This window comes from Lissotriton vulgaris, chromosome 5, assembly GCF_964263255.1.
Source record: "Lissotriton vulgaris chromosome 5, aLisVul1.2, whole genome shotgun sequence".
Lineage (NCBI taxonomy): Eukaryota > Metazoa > Chordata > Amphibia > Caudata > Salamandridae > Lissotriton > Lissotriton vulgaris.
Genome location: NC_141693.1, coordinates 1,272,754,139 through 1,272,768,953, shown reverse-complemented (window position 1 = coordinate 1,272,768,953; position 14,815 = coordinate 1,272,754,139). Strand labels below are relative to the sequence as shown.

The following is a 14,815-nucleotide window of genomic DNA, read 5'->3' as shown; positions in this document are numbered from 1 at the left end:
CTGCGGAGCCTTCAAAGACCCCCCGCCAGATTAGGATGGCTGGGGGGTCAGGAAGACCGTCCGCCGCTTTTACGCCGCGGTCACCTTACGACCGCGGCGGAAAAGCTCTAATATGGAGGCGGTGTCTAACAGACACCGCCAGCCATATTAGGATGGGGGTAAACAGATGCCTTTCTGCGGCGGCTTCTCCGCCGTGGAAAGGCATACGGAGATTTCTTTGGGGGCCTGTTGCGGGCCCCCAGGGTGACGGGGGGGTGCACATGGGCGGTGCCTGCCGCTTTGTGCATGCAAATGCGAAGCATGCATTTTTAACATTGCGGCAGGTGCTGCTTCAAGCAGCACCCGCCGCAAAGTTAAACATACAGGATGTGACCGCCAGGGTGGCGGTCACATCCTAATCTGCAGGGAGGGACCGCTTCTGCCCCTGCGGACGGTCCCTCCTACTCTGGGGTGGCGGACGGACGAAGGTCTGTCCGCCATCCTAATGAGGCCTTTAATTTGGTTATAAGATGCAATTAGTCCGAAAGCAACTATCACAGAATTGTAGAGCTTGATCATTTGTACCCAAAGACAATTCAAATGCATAAGTTATACATTGTTTAATCTACTAAGTATTCATTGCCATCAACTTCATACCAAGGCCCAAAGGCCCAGCCTTTGGTGTACATTTTAATAATGTAGAAGTTATTTACAAATACAATAACACAAATAGGAATTGCAACAGTTTATTGATATACTAAACACCACAATTCTGAAAAAATTCAAAGCAACAAGTGTAAGAATATATATTACAATCATTACAAAAGAGTTAATCAATTTCCATCATATGAAAAAGAAGAAATCAATGTACAAAATGATTGGTTTTAAAGATCCAATTGCTTGCAGATGACAGACACAGCCCTGGTAGGAATATTTCCAATACCGGAGCAATCCCTCTTTCCCACAAACAGAAGGGAGTTACCACTGTGCCAGGTACTCAAGATTCAGCCGTTAGTATCTTCTTGACATAGTTTTGCACGTTTTCATGTAACTGGGAACAAGTGGTCTTAAAGGTTTCTACTGCAAGTGCCCCCGCCGCTTCTGAGCCATTCTTCATAGCACGATAGATAGGCAGAGTGTACTTCTGTTTTCCCTGCAATATTTAAACACACGTCTATACTCATGAATTCAGAACATACATGGAAATACTATTAAAGTTTAGGTGGTGAAACAATGTCCCTTCATAGATTAACATTTCATTTTCATAGACCAAGAATACATGAACCTACATTTTTATGTTCTTAGTCCTACCAATAATAAATAGAAATTGCCATTCAAACTGAAATATTGAGGTATGAATTTTGACATCAGTAAACTCTGTCACCTACAAACACCTCGCGACAGTTGGAAGAGGAGTCAAGTTGGCAACCTAGGGATTAATTAGAGGGAATTTGTCATTTGGTTAATGGGATGACTTCATGGGTCTCAATTACAAATTGTGGGAGTAAAATTGGGTTAAAACGACTTCAGAATTTTCTATAAGAAAAGAATTCAAGATAATATCTAATGAAATAACTCAAATTCACTTGAACAGACATCATTATACTGAAGGAAGGCTTTCAATTAAGTACTCAATTTCCAAAGTGTTCATGGTAAAATATTTTAGCCAGGAAGGTGGTCCTGGATAACACATGTAGTCGCTGGAAAAATTCAAATAAGATGCCCATATGTTAAACTTTTATGACAAACGGGTTTCAAATGTCATATCCCTGAAATATCTTTTAAAGTGTACAACTATGCAAAAAAGTTAACATTTTCTTGCTGTCCCACAAGAAGCGCAGCTAGGATACGCACCAATTTGCACAATTTCATCACTTCTTTATCAGTGTAAGTCCATCTTTTGTAATTCCAGATGAAATGTTGCCTATTGAGGTGTATTGTCATGGGTGACATCATGACCAATGCTAAAAATTCTAAATTGGATTCTGACCCAGATGGGTAACCAGTGGATGTCACAGTGAATGGTTGTGCTGTGATCATACTTGCCTGCAGCTGAACCTTCCTGGCACCCAAGCAGAGCACCGCTTTGAGAGAAGTGGATGTTTGACAGGCAACCTGCTGGCACAGAGTTTAATTTAGTCTTGAGATGATTAGTGAACATTTTGATAACACGCGTATCTTCTTTAATACATTCTGCCTAAGGCGTTCTGTGTTTTACATTGCAAAAAAGGGATTGTAATACATGAACACTATGAGAGATTACCAGACAAGTTACTACTACTACTACTCATAACCTCACGTTCCTAAACAAACATTAGAATAACTGTTTAGACAAATGTAACTGCATTGGTAACCCAATATAGATTTCTACTAACAAAGCTATTTGTTCACTAATCATCTCAAGACTAAATTAAACTCTGTGCCAGCAGGTTGCCTGTCAAACATCCACTTCTCTCAAAGCGGTGCTCTGCTTGGGTGCCAGGAAGGTTCAGCTGCAGGCAAGTATGATCACAGCACAACCATTCACTGTGACATCCACTGGTTACCCATCTGGGTCAGAATCCAATTTAGAATTTTTAGCATTGGTCATGATGTCACCCATGACAATACACCTCAATATCTAGCGTACACACTTACCATCTCTGGTGGCTCAAGGGATTTAAGAAGTCATACTACGCTTCTCCTACAAAATCGAAATTCTTACAATCAAGAGCACAAAACCAGTCCTCTGGTGCAGTAATCTCAGCCTAGAACTCTTTGCCCCTCATATTTGTATCCTGACCCCAACCACTACCTCACAGAAATAGCTCAGGCTCACCTCTTCAGGCAATTTCTTTTACAAACTTTGCAAATGATCTTTGGCTATCTGAGAAGTATTTAACTTCTGAAATGTCATGTAATGTTTACCCAACTTCACCATCAATATATAAATCCCGGAACTGTCTGAAATGTCTCAATTTGAAGTGCTATCACATTGATAGGTCCAGGCATGCTCACACCTATAGGTCCAGGCATGCTATATAAATGGTTAAAATAAATACATAACATTTATACAAAGCAGCTATCACCACCAGCACACCGCTTATCTTGCAGACAAGCTCACCATCTCTAGGGACTCTCTGCTCACCCGTAGCCAGGACACCATCACAAAGAAGACTAAAGAAGGCAGCAGGTCTTTTCCATTTATTAACCCAGGACTTGGAATAAGAGCCCTGAATCAATCGGGACCACCCAAACATGGTTTTAATTTACGAAAGAGTTAAAGAACACTAAATCACAATGCATTATCACTCACTGATTCTATGGTCATCTTTGACCCTATGCATCGTTCCGCTGCGTTTTGGCTAGGTTTGCGCTATAAAAATAATACATGAATACATATTTAAGTTACCATTACAACTCGGGCTTAAGTCACAATTCAGGCATGAATAAAGTAATTTTAGACTTCCTCAAAGGAAGGACTAAAGCAGCTTGGGGTTCATTAGAGCCTGGATCTAAAGTTTTCGGACTGTATGGTAGAAAAGCAAATCATTCAGAAAAAGTACTTCAATGATTCAAAAGGAAGGAAGCAGTGGGTAATAGATCAAAGCTTTATGTGGTGTATCTAAAGCTAAAGTTTGTGCTGCAGGTCAATACACAACTTTTATAGTAGGCATTTTTAGGTAACCCAAATGATACTAGAACTTTATGTTAGCACATCTAGAGGAAGACTCTGAGCCAAGGACCTTTCCCAGACAAATCAGCTTAATGCTGCTTTGGAACTCATTAAAGACAGTCCGAAAGGTATTCAAGAATGCCAAAGCACAAATTAGCAGAATCCAGATTGGCCATAACAAGGCACGGACTACAGCAAAATGTAGACAGTGAGGCATGTAGCAAATAACTCATCAGTCTTAATGTAGTAGAAGAAGCTATTTTATATAGTAATTCATATTGAAACTGCACTCAAAAACAATACAAGGATTTGAAAACATTTTTGCCGCAACATGTGAAAAAGTGAAAATGGGGTTTTGGGCTTGAACGTGTAAGGGTTGACAGGTACACATAATACTTACGACCAAAAAAAACCTCTTTTGCTTTGGAGGCATGCTATGCTCAATCAACTGAATAACTCATACAGAAGTCTTTAGCTTATGAATCATTCAGAGAAAGGTCAGAAATTCCTAGCAGGTCTTAGTGTTATAAACATGGTCAACATCATAGCAGACAATGGTCAAGGATCTGCAGCCAGCCACCCCATGAGACCACATCTATGTGGAACAGCAGCAGATGGGAAGGCCAAACATGCCTATTGTGGCCCCGACCAAAAGGTCTTCAGTCTGACTTGTGAAAGCATCCAACATCATGCAATACAAAACCTATGTAAGAATACAGTTGTTCTCTTCAAAGTTAACTGCGTCTTGTCCAGAATGAAAATAAATTGGTTAGCTTTTAGGATGTTATTGACTTTAATAAGGTGTGTTACCTATACTGGAAAACTACAATTTCAAGAATCTTGACCACTAAAATAGGCAAGCAAAATCAGTTTTAACAACTAGGTAAGAGAAGATCGGTGTATAAAGGGTTGCCATGGGCCCAAACACAAACAAGGAAAATGGGCAAATAGCCCTTAGATTGCTAGTAAAAGCAGTTAGATCTCGGGTGCCTCTCGCCCCTCACACAATTGTGACAAGTGTTACCTACCTGCTGCACTATCGATAGCTACTCTCCTGGTCTAGGGAGAGTTAAAAAAAATGGTACAGCACATTTAATGGTTTGCATCGAGGCAGAAGGAGAAGGAGAGTGAACCTGTAATAATAAAAGCAATAGGTCTGTTAAACAACCTATGCACAATCTTTTTTTCAGTTTTAGGCCAGCTCGGCAGGCAACAGCGAACTAAGTGAGACAGTATAATCCTTGGAACAAGTACTGTCTCTTAAACCCAAAGAATTAGAACTGTAAGTGTAGTGATACCAAGATCCGCCTCTTTGGACTTTGTGCTCTTTTCAAGTCCTGGTGTAGATTTAGAAACATATATATATATATATATATATATATATATATATATATATATATATATATATATATATATATATATATATATATAGTAAACACTTAAATAACACAATAAATGGTGTGTGTGCAGTCAGTTCTGTGACTTTATATGTAAAAAAAAAATAATAGGTCTTTCAAACACAATATTTCAGTAGTCTAGTAAAATGTGATAGGTATCATTGAAATGAGGCTTCTTTGTTGGAACTTACAGTGCAAACATAATGCACAGGCTAGAATAGTCCTGAGAAACACAATCATGTTTTAGAGCTAAGCGCTTTGAGTCCGACTGTTAAAAGTAGTTCAGAGTATTATGCATTTATAATTGTCTCTTAGGTTGCCAGCAGTGGCGACAACAGTCTTGGTATGGCAGAGGCACTCCACACTTGAAGATAAGGTGCATAAGGATCCTACACCAGATAGAGGAAGTACATGGACTGGGCAGATGCTTGCAGGACACGAGTTGCCTTTGCAGAGACTGGGGTCAGAAAGGTCTTGTGGGCTGGGTGTTAGTCCTGTCAGCCTTAGGATGGTCTTGCTCCAAACTTTTTTGACTCCCTCCTCCATTTTTGCATATCTCGTTTTTACCGTCCGTGCTAATTAGTGCTAAGGTGAACGTGCTCACTCCTTACAACTTGATAATATTGGCTTAATTTTTTATTTAATTTAACAGAGTTTTATATAGCGCACACTTGGACCTAATCGGGTATTAGAGCGCTTTACATAGCACCAGTTGCATTACATGATCTCAAATTAGCACATTTAATTTATTTGTAAGTCTCTAGTGTAGTGCACTACCTGCGCCAAGGGTATGTAAATTAAATGCTACTAGAGGCCTGCAGCACTGATTGAGCCACCAACTTAAGTAGCACTTTAAACATTACAGCCTGTGTTTGTGCAGTTTTAAACTGCTATTTTGACCTGGAAAAAGAAACCTTTTGCCGGTACGGGGCCGGTTCGGGTCTCTCTGGGGCACAGAGCTTAGAGCTCCCTCGGGGCAGCCGGGTGGAGGGAGTTAGATACGCGCTATACACCTCTTACCTAAGTGCAAATTATTCACCTTCTCTGCATAAGAAGTAGAATTGGGTGCCTCCTCCCTTCACTCCTCATCCCATGAGTATGTCAGAACCTTTCCCTCATGTTTTGTTCTTTTTGTTTTCTTTTGCTTACCTTTCGCCTTGAATACTGGGAGCCCTGGTGAAACGGACAACATCCGGACCACGTAGAAGTGCTCGAAGTCCTCCACACACACACTCTGACGGAAGAGAGAAGGTGGCAATCAACCCCTCCCCATTTACCACAGGAAGTCTTGAACCTTTTCACCTAATCAGTGTCCCTGTCTGCTTCTCCATGTCTTATGATGAAAAATTGTCACACATACATGGGCCAGCATCTTCTAGTTTACACCACCCTGAACTATCCCCCAAGATAAAATGAATCATAATCAGTTGAAACCTGGTCAGGAGCCACTGATGGAAATGATTGGTCACGGTCTTTAAATAGGGCTCAATTGCTAGAGAGGTATTTATCAGATAATGCGCCCTAGCCAAAGGTTTTTGGAGCTCCCGATCCTCCTGTTCCATCGACTTTAGATTTAAACATTGGGTCTTAACCCAGTTCACATGAGCCTTTCTAATCCCCTTCGGGTTATGATCTGGGCGTCCCAGCTTGGTGAGCATGGATTTTACATATAGGAGCCATTGAATATTAGTAGCCTTATCCAATGAGACACAATCACGTAAAATTAAATGATTCAATGATATGTCCGGGTTAAGCAAAGTCTTAAGCCAACAGACCAAGGGTGCAACTTTCACTAAATCAGTCACATAGCCCAGGCCCAATACATTATGTATAGCAAAGGTTGGCGTTGATTGTGGGACAGACAGAACGGTTCGTAAAAAACTGTTTTCAGCCAGCTGCATCCCATCCACTTGTTTATAGCCCCAAATTGCAGCGCCATACGTTGCAATTGCCAGGCATTTTGCCTTATAAATGGAAAGAATAGCTTCAAAGGGCCTAGCTCCCAGACGCCGAGCAAACCCTATTAATGCAGAGGTAGATCTAACTACTGAGTTAAAAAAAATATTATATTGAGGGACCCATGAACCTCTCTCATCAAAGAGTACCCCTAAGTAAGTAAAAACGGGTACTCTGGACACCACAGCTCCATTACAAGTAAAAGATTTGATCTTTCTATTTCTATGCCAACGCAATCATAACGTGAAACTTGGCAATATTCACTATGAGATTTAAAGAACACATAAAACCCCCAAAGGCATCCAGGAGCCTCTGGAGGCCCATGGCAGTTCGAGACAACAAAACAGCGTCATCCGCATATAGGAGAACCTGGATGGAAAGTGTCCCCACACGCGGTGTGTCCAAAGTTGCCTGGGCCAGTTTTTAGGTTGAGGCTACCGTCCCACTGCGAAGCAGTGGGGGGGCGGAGCTGAGATTTTATGTTAGCACAGTATAGGGGACTTGAACCCACTCCTTCTTCCATTGGCTAGCTCCATAAATGGAGGCTAGCCATTAGAAGAGATGGTTGTCAATCACTCTTTCCCCGTAACAACGCGATCCGTGGGCGTTTGTCTCTTTTTTTAAGTCCCACCCCCCCACACCCTCCCTCTTGCCGAGGTCCGCGCTGAGGAGCGCTTCTTTTAATTTGCTTAGTCCCGTTTTATTTATTTATTTGAGGGAGCCCACCCCATCTGTTGCGGTGTGAAAATCATCGCCGGTCCGCCCGGGACAACCCCCGCGCTGTGATTGGCTGCTGCCCGGAACACCCCCGTGACGTCATTCCCCGGGCCGCGCTGTGATTGGCTGCCGGCCCGGGACACCCCCTTGACGTCATTCCCCGGGCCGCGCTGTGATTGGCTGCCGGCCCGGGACCTGACTTGTATACATAGCCAGGAAACCTGCATAGGCAATTTTGCGCTTTATAAATGATATAATCATAATAATCATGGTAAATATATTAATATTTACGCCGCCTACCTAGCTTTATCTATTGTACTCACCTATTCTACTAACCTTGAGATGCAGCGCATGCAACATTATCTGTGTATGCTTTCCCTGGCTATCGAGAAGAAAGCGAAGCCCGCCTGGCTGTGGGGGCGGGGGAGTGACTGCTGAGAACGGTCCGGGTCTGTGAGAGTCCCGGCTTCAGATGGGTATCTCTGGGCGAGCGTGGGATGGCAGCCGGGACTTGAAGTGAACTGAAGCGTTCTCACGATTAGCCCTTCGAATCAGGTGCCCCCTCTTACCTCGCAGCCACCCAGCACCTTGTGTGATTCTAAACACACCCTCGCGGCGCCCCTGATTTGCTCACACGTTCACTCACTGGTAAAACAACTCATTGAATCAGCGCAGGCATCTGTGCGCCTCGAGGCTCCCCTGGCCAGCCTCTCACGCTTTGTCTCATTACTTCATTCTTCTGTGGGTAAGAGGTCTGCATTTGAATGTTGTGGTAATTACACATCAAATTTGAAAAGTTCGATTTGTGGGTGGGTAGCTGCCAGCTGTTGGGGTCATTGCTTTGCATACCTTGAATATACATAGAGCTGGAGAATGTAAATAGTGCCTACCTCGGTCAGCAGTTAAATGTAAAGCAGCAGAGTGCGGGGTCCTTGGACCCTCCACCCCCCCACTGATGCACTCCTGAGTGTGCGGAGGGGCGGGGTGGGGTCCGGCTTTGTTTCCAGTGACCCCTCACCAGCCCCCGGCCCGGGCACTGCTTTGATAACAGGATTACTCATTGCTTACTAATCGGGTGGTGGTGGGGGTGGGGGTGGGGGGGAGGGGGTAGGATCCTGCAGCGGCAGAGGGCACATTTCAGGTGGTAGGGTGCCTTTTGCCACTTTGTGCCCCGGCGCCACTGGGATGGGTCCAGGCCTGTCCGCGTTTCGAATCCTAGTGTCTGAAAATTAACGTAAAACAATCATTTGCAATGCAGTAGGTCTCACATTAGTTACATTTTGGGGTATTGGCGCTGCAAATAACAACGTTTCTTTATATATAAGTTTGCAATTAACCAGTGGTGGGGGTCCCGATAAAAAAATACGAAACGCAAATGCATGCCAGATAGAGTAAACTGCGGCACCTTGTCGGTACTTAAGAGGGGTGGGGGAAGAGCGTGCGCTGCCTTCCTCAATTGCTGAATGGATGGATGACTAGTTGAAATGAATCAACTAAGCCCTTTATGTCCCATTTGCAGGCTTGAGCCACGACTCGAGAATGGATGAATGCATATATGAGCTAACACGTGGATAGGCTAAATAATGATTCAACAGATTAACTGAATCGTTGAATGAGTGCACTTGTGGATGAAAGAATGCATGCATGGATGGATGGATGGCTGATGAATGGACTCAATACAATGAATGCTAGGCTGCCATGAATAAATGAACACATGGCTAGTGGTTTGATTAATGCGTTCAACGGATGAGCGTGTTACCTCACGAAAGCTGAGGCTATCACAAATGAACAAACGCACAAATTAGCGCATTAGTGAATGAATAATGAATGAATGGATTAATTGAATATATTAATACCTTTTCCTAATGGAAGCTGAGGCTACTATGAATGAATCAATCAATTAATTAATAACTGTTGTCCCACAGGAGCTGCATCTACAGAGATGAAACGTTATGTAACTTTTCGTCCTGTTGGCGAGCTTGGTCATTACTTGATTGTAAAGCTGGCTTAGTGAATCAAATGATCGCCGCTGGCACCTAAACGTCATGGCTCCTGCTTCCGGCAATACCAGCTCAGCGCTTCATCCTTCTAAGGCGGACAAATCCAATACCATTACATTAGGTTACAGTAGCACATAACAGAAGAGACTTGTTATAAAGTGCAATTAAACGTCAAATTGTTATAACTACTGTGAACGATCCGCAGTATTTTAAGCAGGGGTGTAGCACAGGAGAGGCCCCAACCTTCCAGAGGGCCCTAACACTTCAAGAGGGCCCCATTAAAACAACATCGAGTTGGCTAATGGAGGAGTAAAAGTGCAGACGAGTGTGGTAGAACTGGGGACTGCCAAGAGTGGAATTACAACTTTAAAGGGGGAATGGTATTGCACAGGGGGCTTAATATTGCCAACTACCTCTGACCAGGTGTGGAACTGCTTGTGAACCATTTTCACCTTTTTATCACCTCATCCCGTGGTTGGCCTGCGATCCTCTGTCATAGGTTGAACCATGGACGTCAATTCACCAAAATATCAGGGGTAGTGGATGTACATCAATTTGTTTTAACCCCGATAGCATATGGCTTTTGACACGCTGTCACACTCCCCTCAGCTGTTTGTCATCTGTTAAACGTTTCTTGTTTCTGTTCTTTCTCACCTGTTGCTGACTCTTGTTCACTCCTCCGGTCTACCTTAACTGTGTCTTTCTCACTGATCTCCTTATAAAACATGTTTTCCCCTCTCTCACCTAACTTTCTCACCTGTTCCATCTCATTTTACAGTCATCTTTCTCCCTCCTCCTACTCCCTTATCTGTGTTTTTCACCTGTTTGTCACAGTATTATTGGTGTCTCTTTCAACCCTCTTTGTCTCTCTCAAGCATACATCCGCCTGTGTTTTCTTCTGATCACCCATGTCTTTGTAGTGTTCTTTTCCTTTGGTTATTTTACCCTTCCTTTGTCTCAAAGCTGTTTAACTTTACCTCCTCTCTCCCTGTCCCCTGTATTTGTTTCTTACTCTCTTCATTTGTTCAGGGGCAACAGGAGGCACAGAGATGATCCACATTACTTGGAACAATAAATTATTCATTTCCAAGTTATCTAATGTTCTCTTAGGTCAGGGGATAGCAGTGACAGTGCTGGGGGTAGCATGAGGCACGCCAGGGGTCACAGCTGTGACTGACGAACCTAAATGACGTTCATGGGTTGAACGTTTCATACAGGCGGAAGATTGGCCTTGAACTTTAATTGGAATAGTTGGCAGGTATAAAGCAACCCTATTTTGAACTTGGGCGGTCATTATTTTCGCTGTAAATATATGTTTAGCACTTCTCTAGCCAAATGAGCAGCAGAGTCTTTGCAGTTATGAGGAAGAAACGATAAGGTTAGGTTATAGAGAAAGCAACGTTTTGAACAATGTTAGTTATTTAGGTGCGTCTGAAAATTCTTGGTTTTAAGCATTTCAAGAAGTCTGGCACATAGGAGTTGAGCCTGAGTTCTGTAGGTAAGGGATTCCATAATCGTGCTTAGCAGGAGATGGTTTGATTAAGAGTTGGTTTTTTTTGGATTTTTCAGTTGGAGCATCTGTGTGCCAGATGTAAGATGCACGGCTTACAAATCTGACAAGTTAACGGCATTCTTTGTCCAGGTAACCTGCAAATTATACATAGAAGCGGAGAAGCCGGAGAATTTGCAGAAAGAGGCGTGTCAGAGCAGAGTTAGAAGTTTGACTTAGCTCAGAGAGCTAAGCATGAGCCAGCCCAACATACAGTAAGTGTGGCTCTGTGTGTGTGTGTGTGTGTGTAGCTGTGTGTGTGTGTGGCTGTGTGTGTGTGGCTGTGTGTGTGTGTGTGTGTGTGGCTGTGTGTGTGTGTGTGTGGCTGTGTGTGTGTGTGTGTGTGTGTGGCTGTGTGTGTGTGTGTGTGTGTGTGTGTGTGTGGCTGTGTGTGTGTGTTTGGCTGTGTGTGTGTGTGTGGCTGTGTATGTGGCTGTGTGTGTGTGTGTGGCTCTGTGTGTGTGTGGCTCTGTGTGTGTGTGGCTCTGTGTGTGTGTGGCTCTGTGTGTGTGTGGCTCTGTGTGTGTGTGGCTCTGTGTGTGTGTGGCTCTGTGTGTGTGTGGCTCTGTGTGTGTGTGGCTCTGTGTGTGTGTGGCTCTGTGTGTGTGTGGCTCTGTGTGTGTGTGTGGCTCTGTGTGTGTGTGTGGCTCTGTGTGTGTGTGTGGCTCTGTGTGTGTGTGGCTCTGTGTGACTGTTTATGTGTGTGTGTGGTTGTGTGTGTGTGTGGCTGTGTGTGTGTGTGGCTGTGTGTGTGTGTGGCTGTGTGTGTGTGTGGCTCTGTGTGTGTGTGGCTCTGTGTGTGTGTGGCTCTGTGTGTGTGTGGCTCTGTGTGTGTGTGTGTGTGGCTCTCTGTGTGTGTGTGTGGCTCTGTGTAGGTGTTGGGCTCTGTGTGTGTGCTGGGCTCTGTGTGTGTGTGTTGGGCTCTGTGTGTGTTGGGCTCTGTGTGTGTTGGGCTCTGTGTGTGTTGGGCTCTGTGTGTGTTGGGCTCTGTGTGTGTGCGTTGGGCTCTGTGTGTGTGCGTTGGGCTCTGTGTGTGTGCGTTGGGCTCTGTGTGTGTGCGTTGGGCTCTGTGTGCGTGCGTTGGGCTCTGTGTGTGTGTGTTGGGCTCTGTGTGTGTGTGTTGGGCTCTGTGTGTGTGTTGGGCTCTGTGTGTGTGTGTTGGGCTCTGTGTGTGTGTGTTGGGCTCTGTGTGTGTGTTGGGCTCTGTGTGTGTGTGTGTTGGGCTCTGTGTGTGTGTGTGTGTTGGGCTCTGTGTGTGTGTGTGTGTGTGTGTGTTGGGCTCTGTGTGTGTGTGTGTGTGTGTTGGGCTCTGTGTGTGTGTGTTGGGCTCTGTGTGTGTGTTGGGCTCTGTGTGTGTGTTGGGCTCTGTGTGTGTGTTGGGCTCTGTGTGTGTGTTGGGCTCTGTGTGTGTGTTGGGCTCTGTGTGTGTGTTGGGCTCTGTCTGTGTGTGTTGGGCTCTGTCTGTGTGTGTTGGGCTCTGTCTGTGTGTGTTGGGCTCTGTCTGTGTGTGTTGGGCTCTGTCTGTGTGTGTTGGGCTCTGGCTGTGTGTGTTGGGCTCTGTCTGTGTGTGTTGGGCTCTGTCTGTGTGTGTTGGGCTCTGTCTGTGTGTGTTGGGCTCTGTCTGTGTGTGTTGGGCTCTGTATGTGTGTGTTGGGCTCTGTCTGTGTGTGTTGGGCTCTGTCTGTGTGTGTTGGGCTCTGCCTGTCTGTGTGTGTTGGGCTCTGTCTGTCTGTGTGTGTTGGGCTCTGTCTGTCTGTGTGTGTTGGGCTCTGTCTGTCTGTGTGTGTTGGGCTCTGTCTGTCTGTGTGTGTTGGGCTCTGTGTGTGTGCGTTGGGCTCTGTGTGTGTGCGTTGGGCTCTGTGTGTGTGCGTTGGGCTCTGTGTGTGTGCGTTGGGCTCTGTGTGCGTGTGTTGGGCTCTGTGTGTGTGTGTTGGGCTCTGTGTGTGTGTGTTGGGCTCTGTGTGTGTGTTGGGCTCTGTGTGTGTGTGTTGGGCTCTGTGTGTGTGTGTTGGGCTCTGTGTGTGTGTTGGGCTCTGTGTCTGTGTGTGTTGGGCTCTGTGTGTGTGTGTGTTGGGCTCTGTGTGTGTGTGTGTGTTGGGCTCTGTGTGTGTGTGTGTGTGTGTGTGTTGGGCTCTGTGTGTGTGTGTGTGTGTGTTGGGCTCTGTGTGTGTGTGTTGGGCTCTGTGTGTGTGTGTTGGGCTCTGTGTGTGTGTTGGGCTCTGTGTGTGTGTTGGGCTCTGTGTGTGTGTTGGGCTCTGTGTGTGTGTTGGGCTCTGTGTGTGTGTTGGGCTCTGTGTGTGTGTTGGGCTCTGTCTGTGTGTGTTGGGCTCTGTCTGTGTGTGTTGGGCTCTGTCTGTGTGTGTTGGGCTCTGTCTGTGTGTGTTGGGCTCTGTCTGTGTGTGTTGGGCTCTGTCTGTGTGTGTTGGGCTCTGGCTGTGTGTGTTGGGCTCTGTCTGTGTGTGTTGGGCTCTGTCTGTGTGTGTTGGGCTCTGTCTGTGTGTGTTGGGCTCTGTCTGTGTGTGTTGGGCTCTGTCTGTGTGTGTTGGGCTCTGTCTGTGTGTGTTGGGCTCTGTCTGTGTGTGTTGGGCTCTGTCTGTGTGTGTTGGGCTCTGCCTGTGTGTGTTGGGCTCTGCCTGTCTGTGTGTGTTGGGCTCTGTCTGTCTGTGTGTGTTGGGCTCTGTCTGTCTGTGTGTGTTGGGCTCTGTCTGTCTGTGTGTGTTGGGCTCTGTCTGTCTGTGTGTGTTGGGCTCTGTCTGTCTGTGTGTGTTGGGCTCTGTCTGTGTGTGTTGGGCTCTGTCTGTCTGTGTGTGTTGGGCTCTGTCTGTCTGTGGGTTTTGGGCTCTGTCTGTCTGTGGGTTTTGGGCTCGGTCTGTCTGTGGGTGGGTGTTGGGCTCGGTCTGTCTGTGGGTGGGTGTTGGGCTCGGTCTGTCTGTGGGTGGGTGTTGGGCTCGGTCTGTCTGTGGGTGTTGGGCTCGGTATGTCTGTAGGTGTTGGGCTTGGTAGGTCTGTGGGTGTTGGGCTCTGTCTGTCTGTGGGTGTTGGGCTCTGTCTGTCTGTGGGTGTTGGGCTCTGTCTGTCTGTGGGTGTTGGGCTCTGTCTGTCTGTGGGTGTTGGGCTCTGTCTGTCTGTGGGTGTTGGGCTCTGTCTGTCTGTGGGTGTTGGGCTCTGTCTGTCTGTGGGTGTTGGGCTCTGTCTATCTGTGGGTGTTGGGCTCTGACTGTCTGTGTGTGTTGGGCTCTGTCTGTCTGTGTGTGTTGGGTTCTGTCTGTCTGAATGTGTGTGGCTCTGTGTTTGTGTGTGTGTGTGTGGCTGTGTGTGTGGTTCTGTGTGTGTAGCTTCTTTTGTAGGTGGCTCTATGTGTGGGTGGCTCTGTCTGTTTGAGGGTGGCTGTGTGTGTGGCTCTGTGTGTGTGGTTCTGTGTGTGTAGCTTCTTTTGTAGGTGGCTCTATGTGTGGGTGGCTCTGTCTGTTTGAGGGTGGCTGTGTGTGTGTGTAGGTGGCTGTGTGGGTGGCTGTGTGTGTGTGGGTGGCTGTGTGTGTGTGGGTGGCTCTATGTGGGTGGC

General features: G+C 45.9%; 1 protein-coding gene across 1 annotated transcript in view; it reads right to left on the bottom strand.

The window, feature by feature from the left end:
* Nucleotides 1–711: 711 nt before the first annotated feature.
* Nucleotides 712–14,815, bottom strand: part of RNPEP (arginyl aminopeptidase) — a 345,377-nt gene continuing 331,273 nt past the window's right edge. The window contains exon 11 of the mRNA XM_086923117.1: nucleotides 712–1,132. Coding sequence (XP_086779243.1) covers nucleotides 977–1,132 — 156 coding nt within the window. The 3' untranslated portion in view covers nucleotides 712–976. The remainder of the gene's footprint in view (nucleotides 1,133–14,815) is intronic.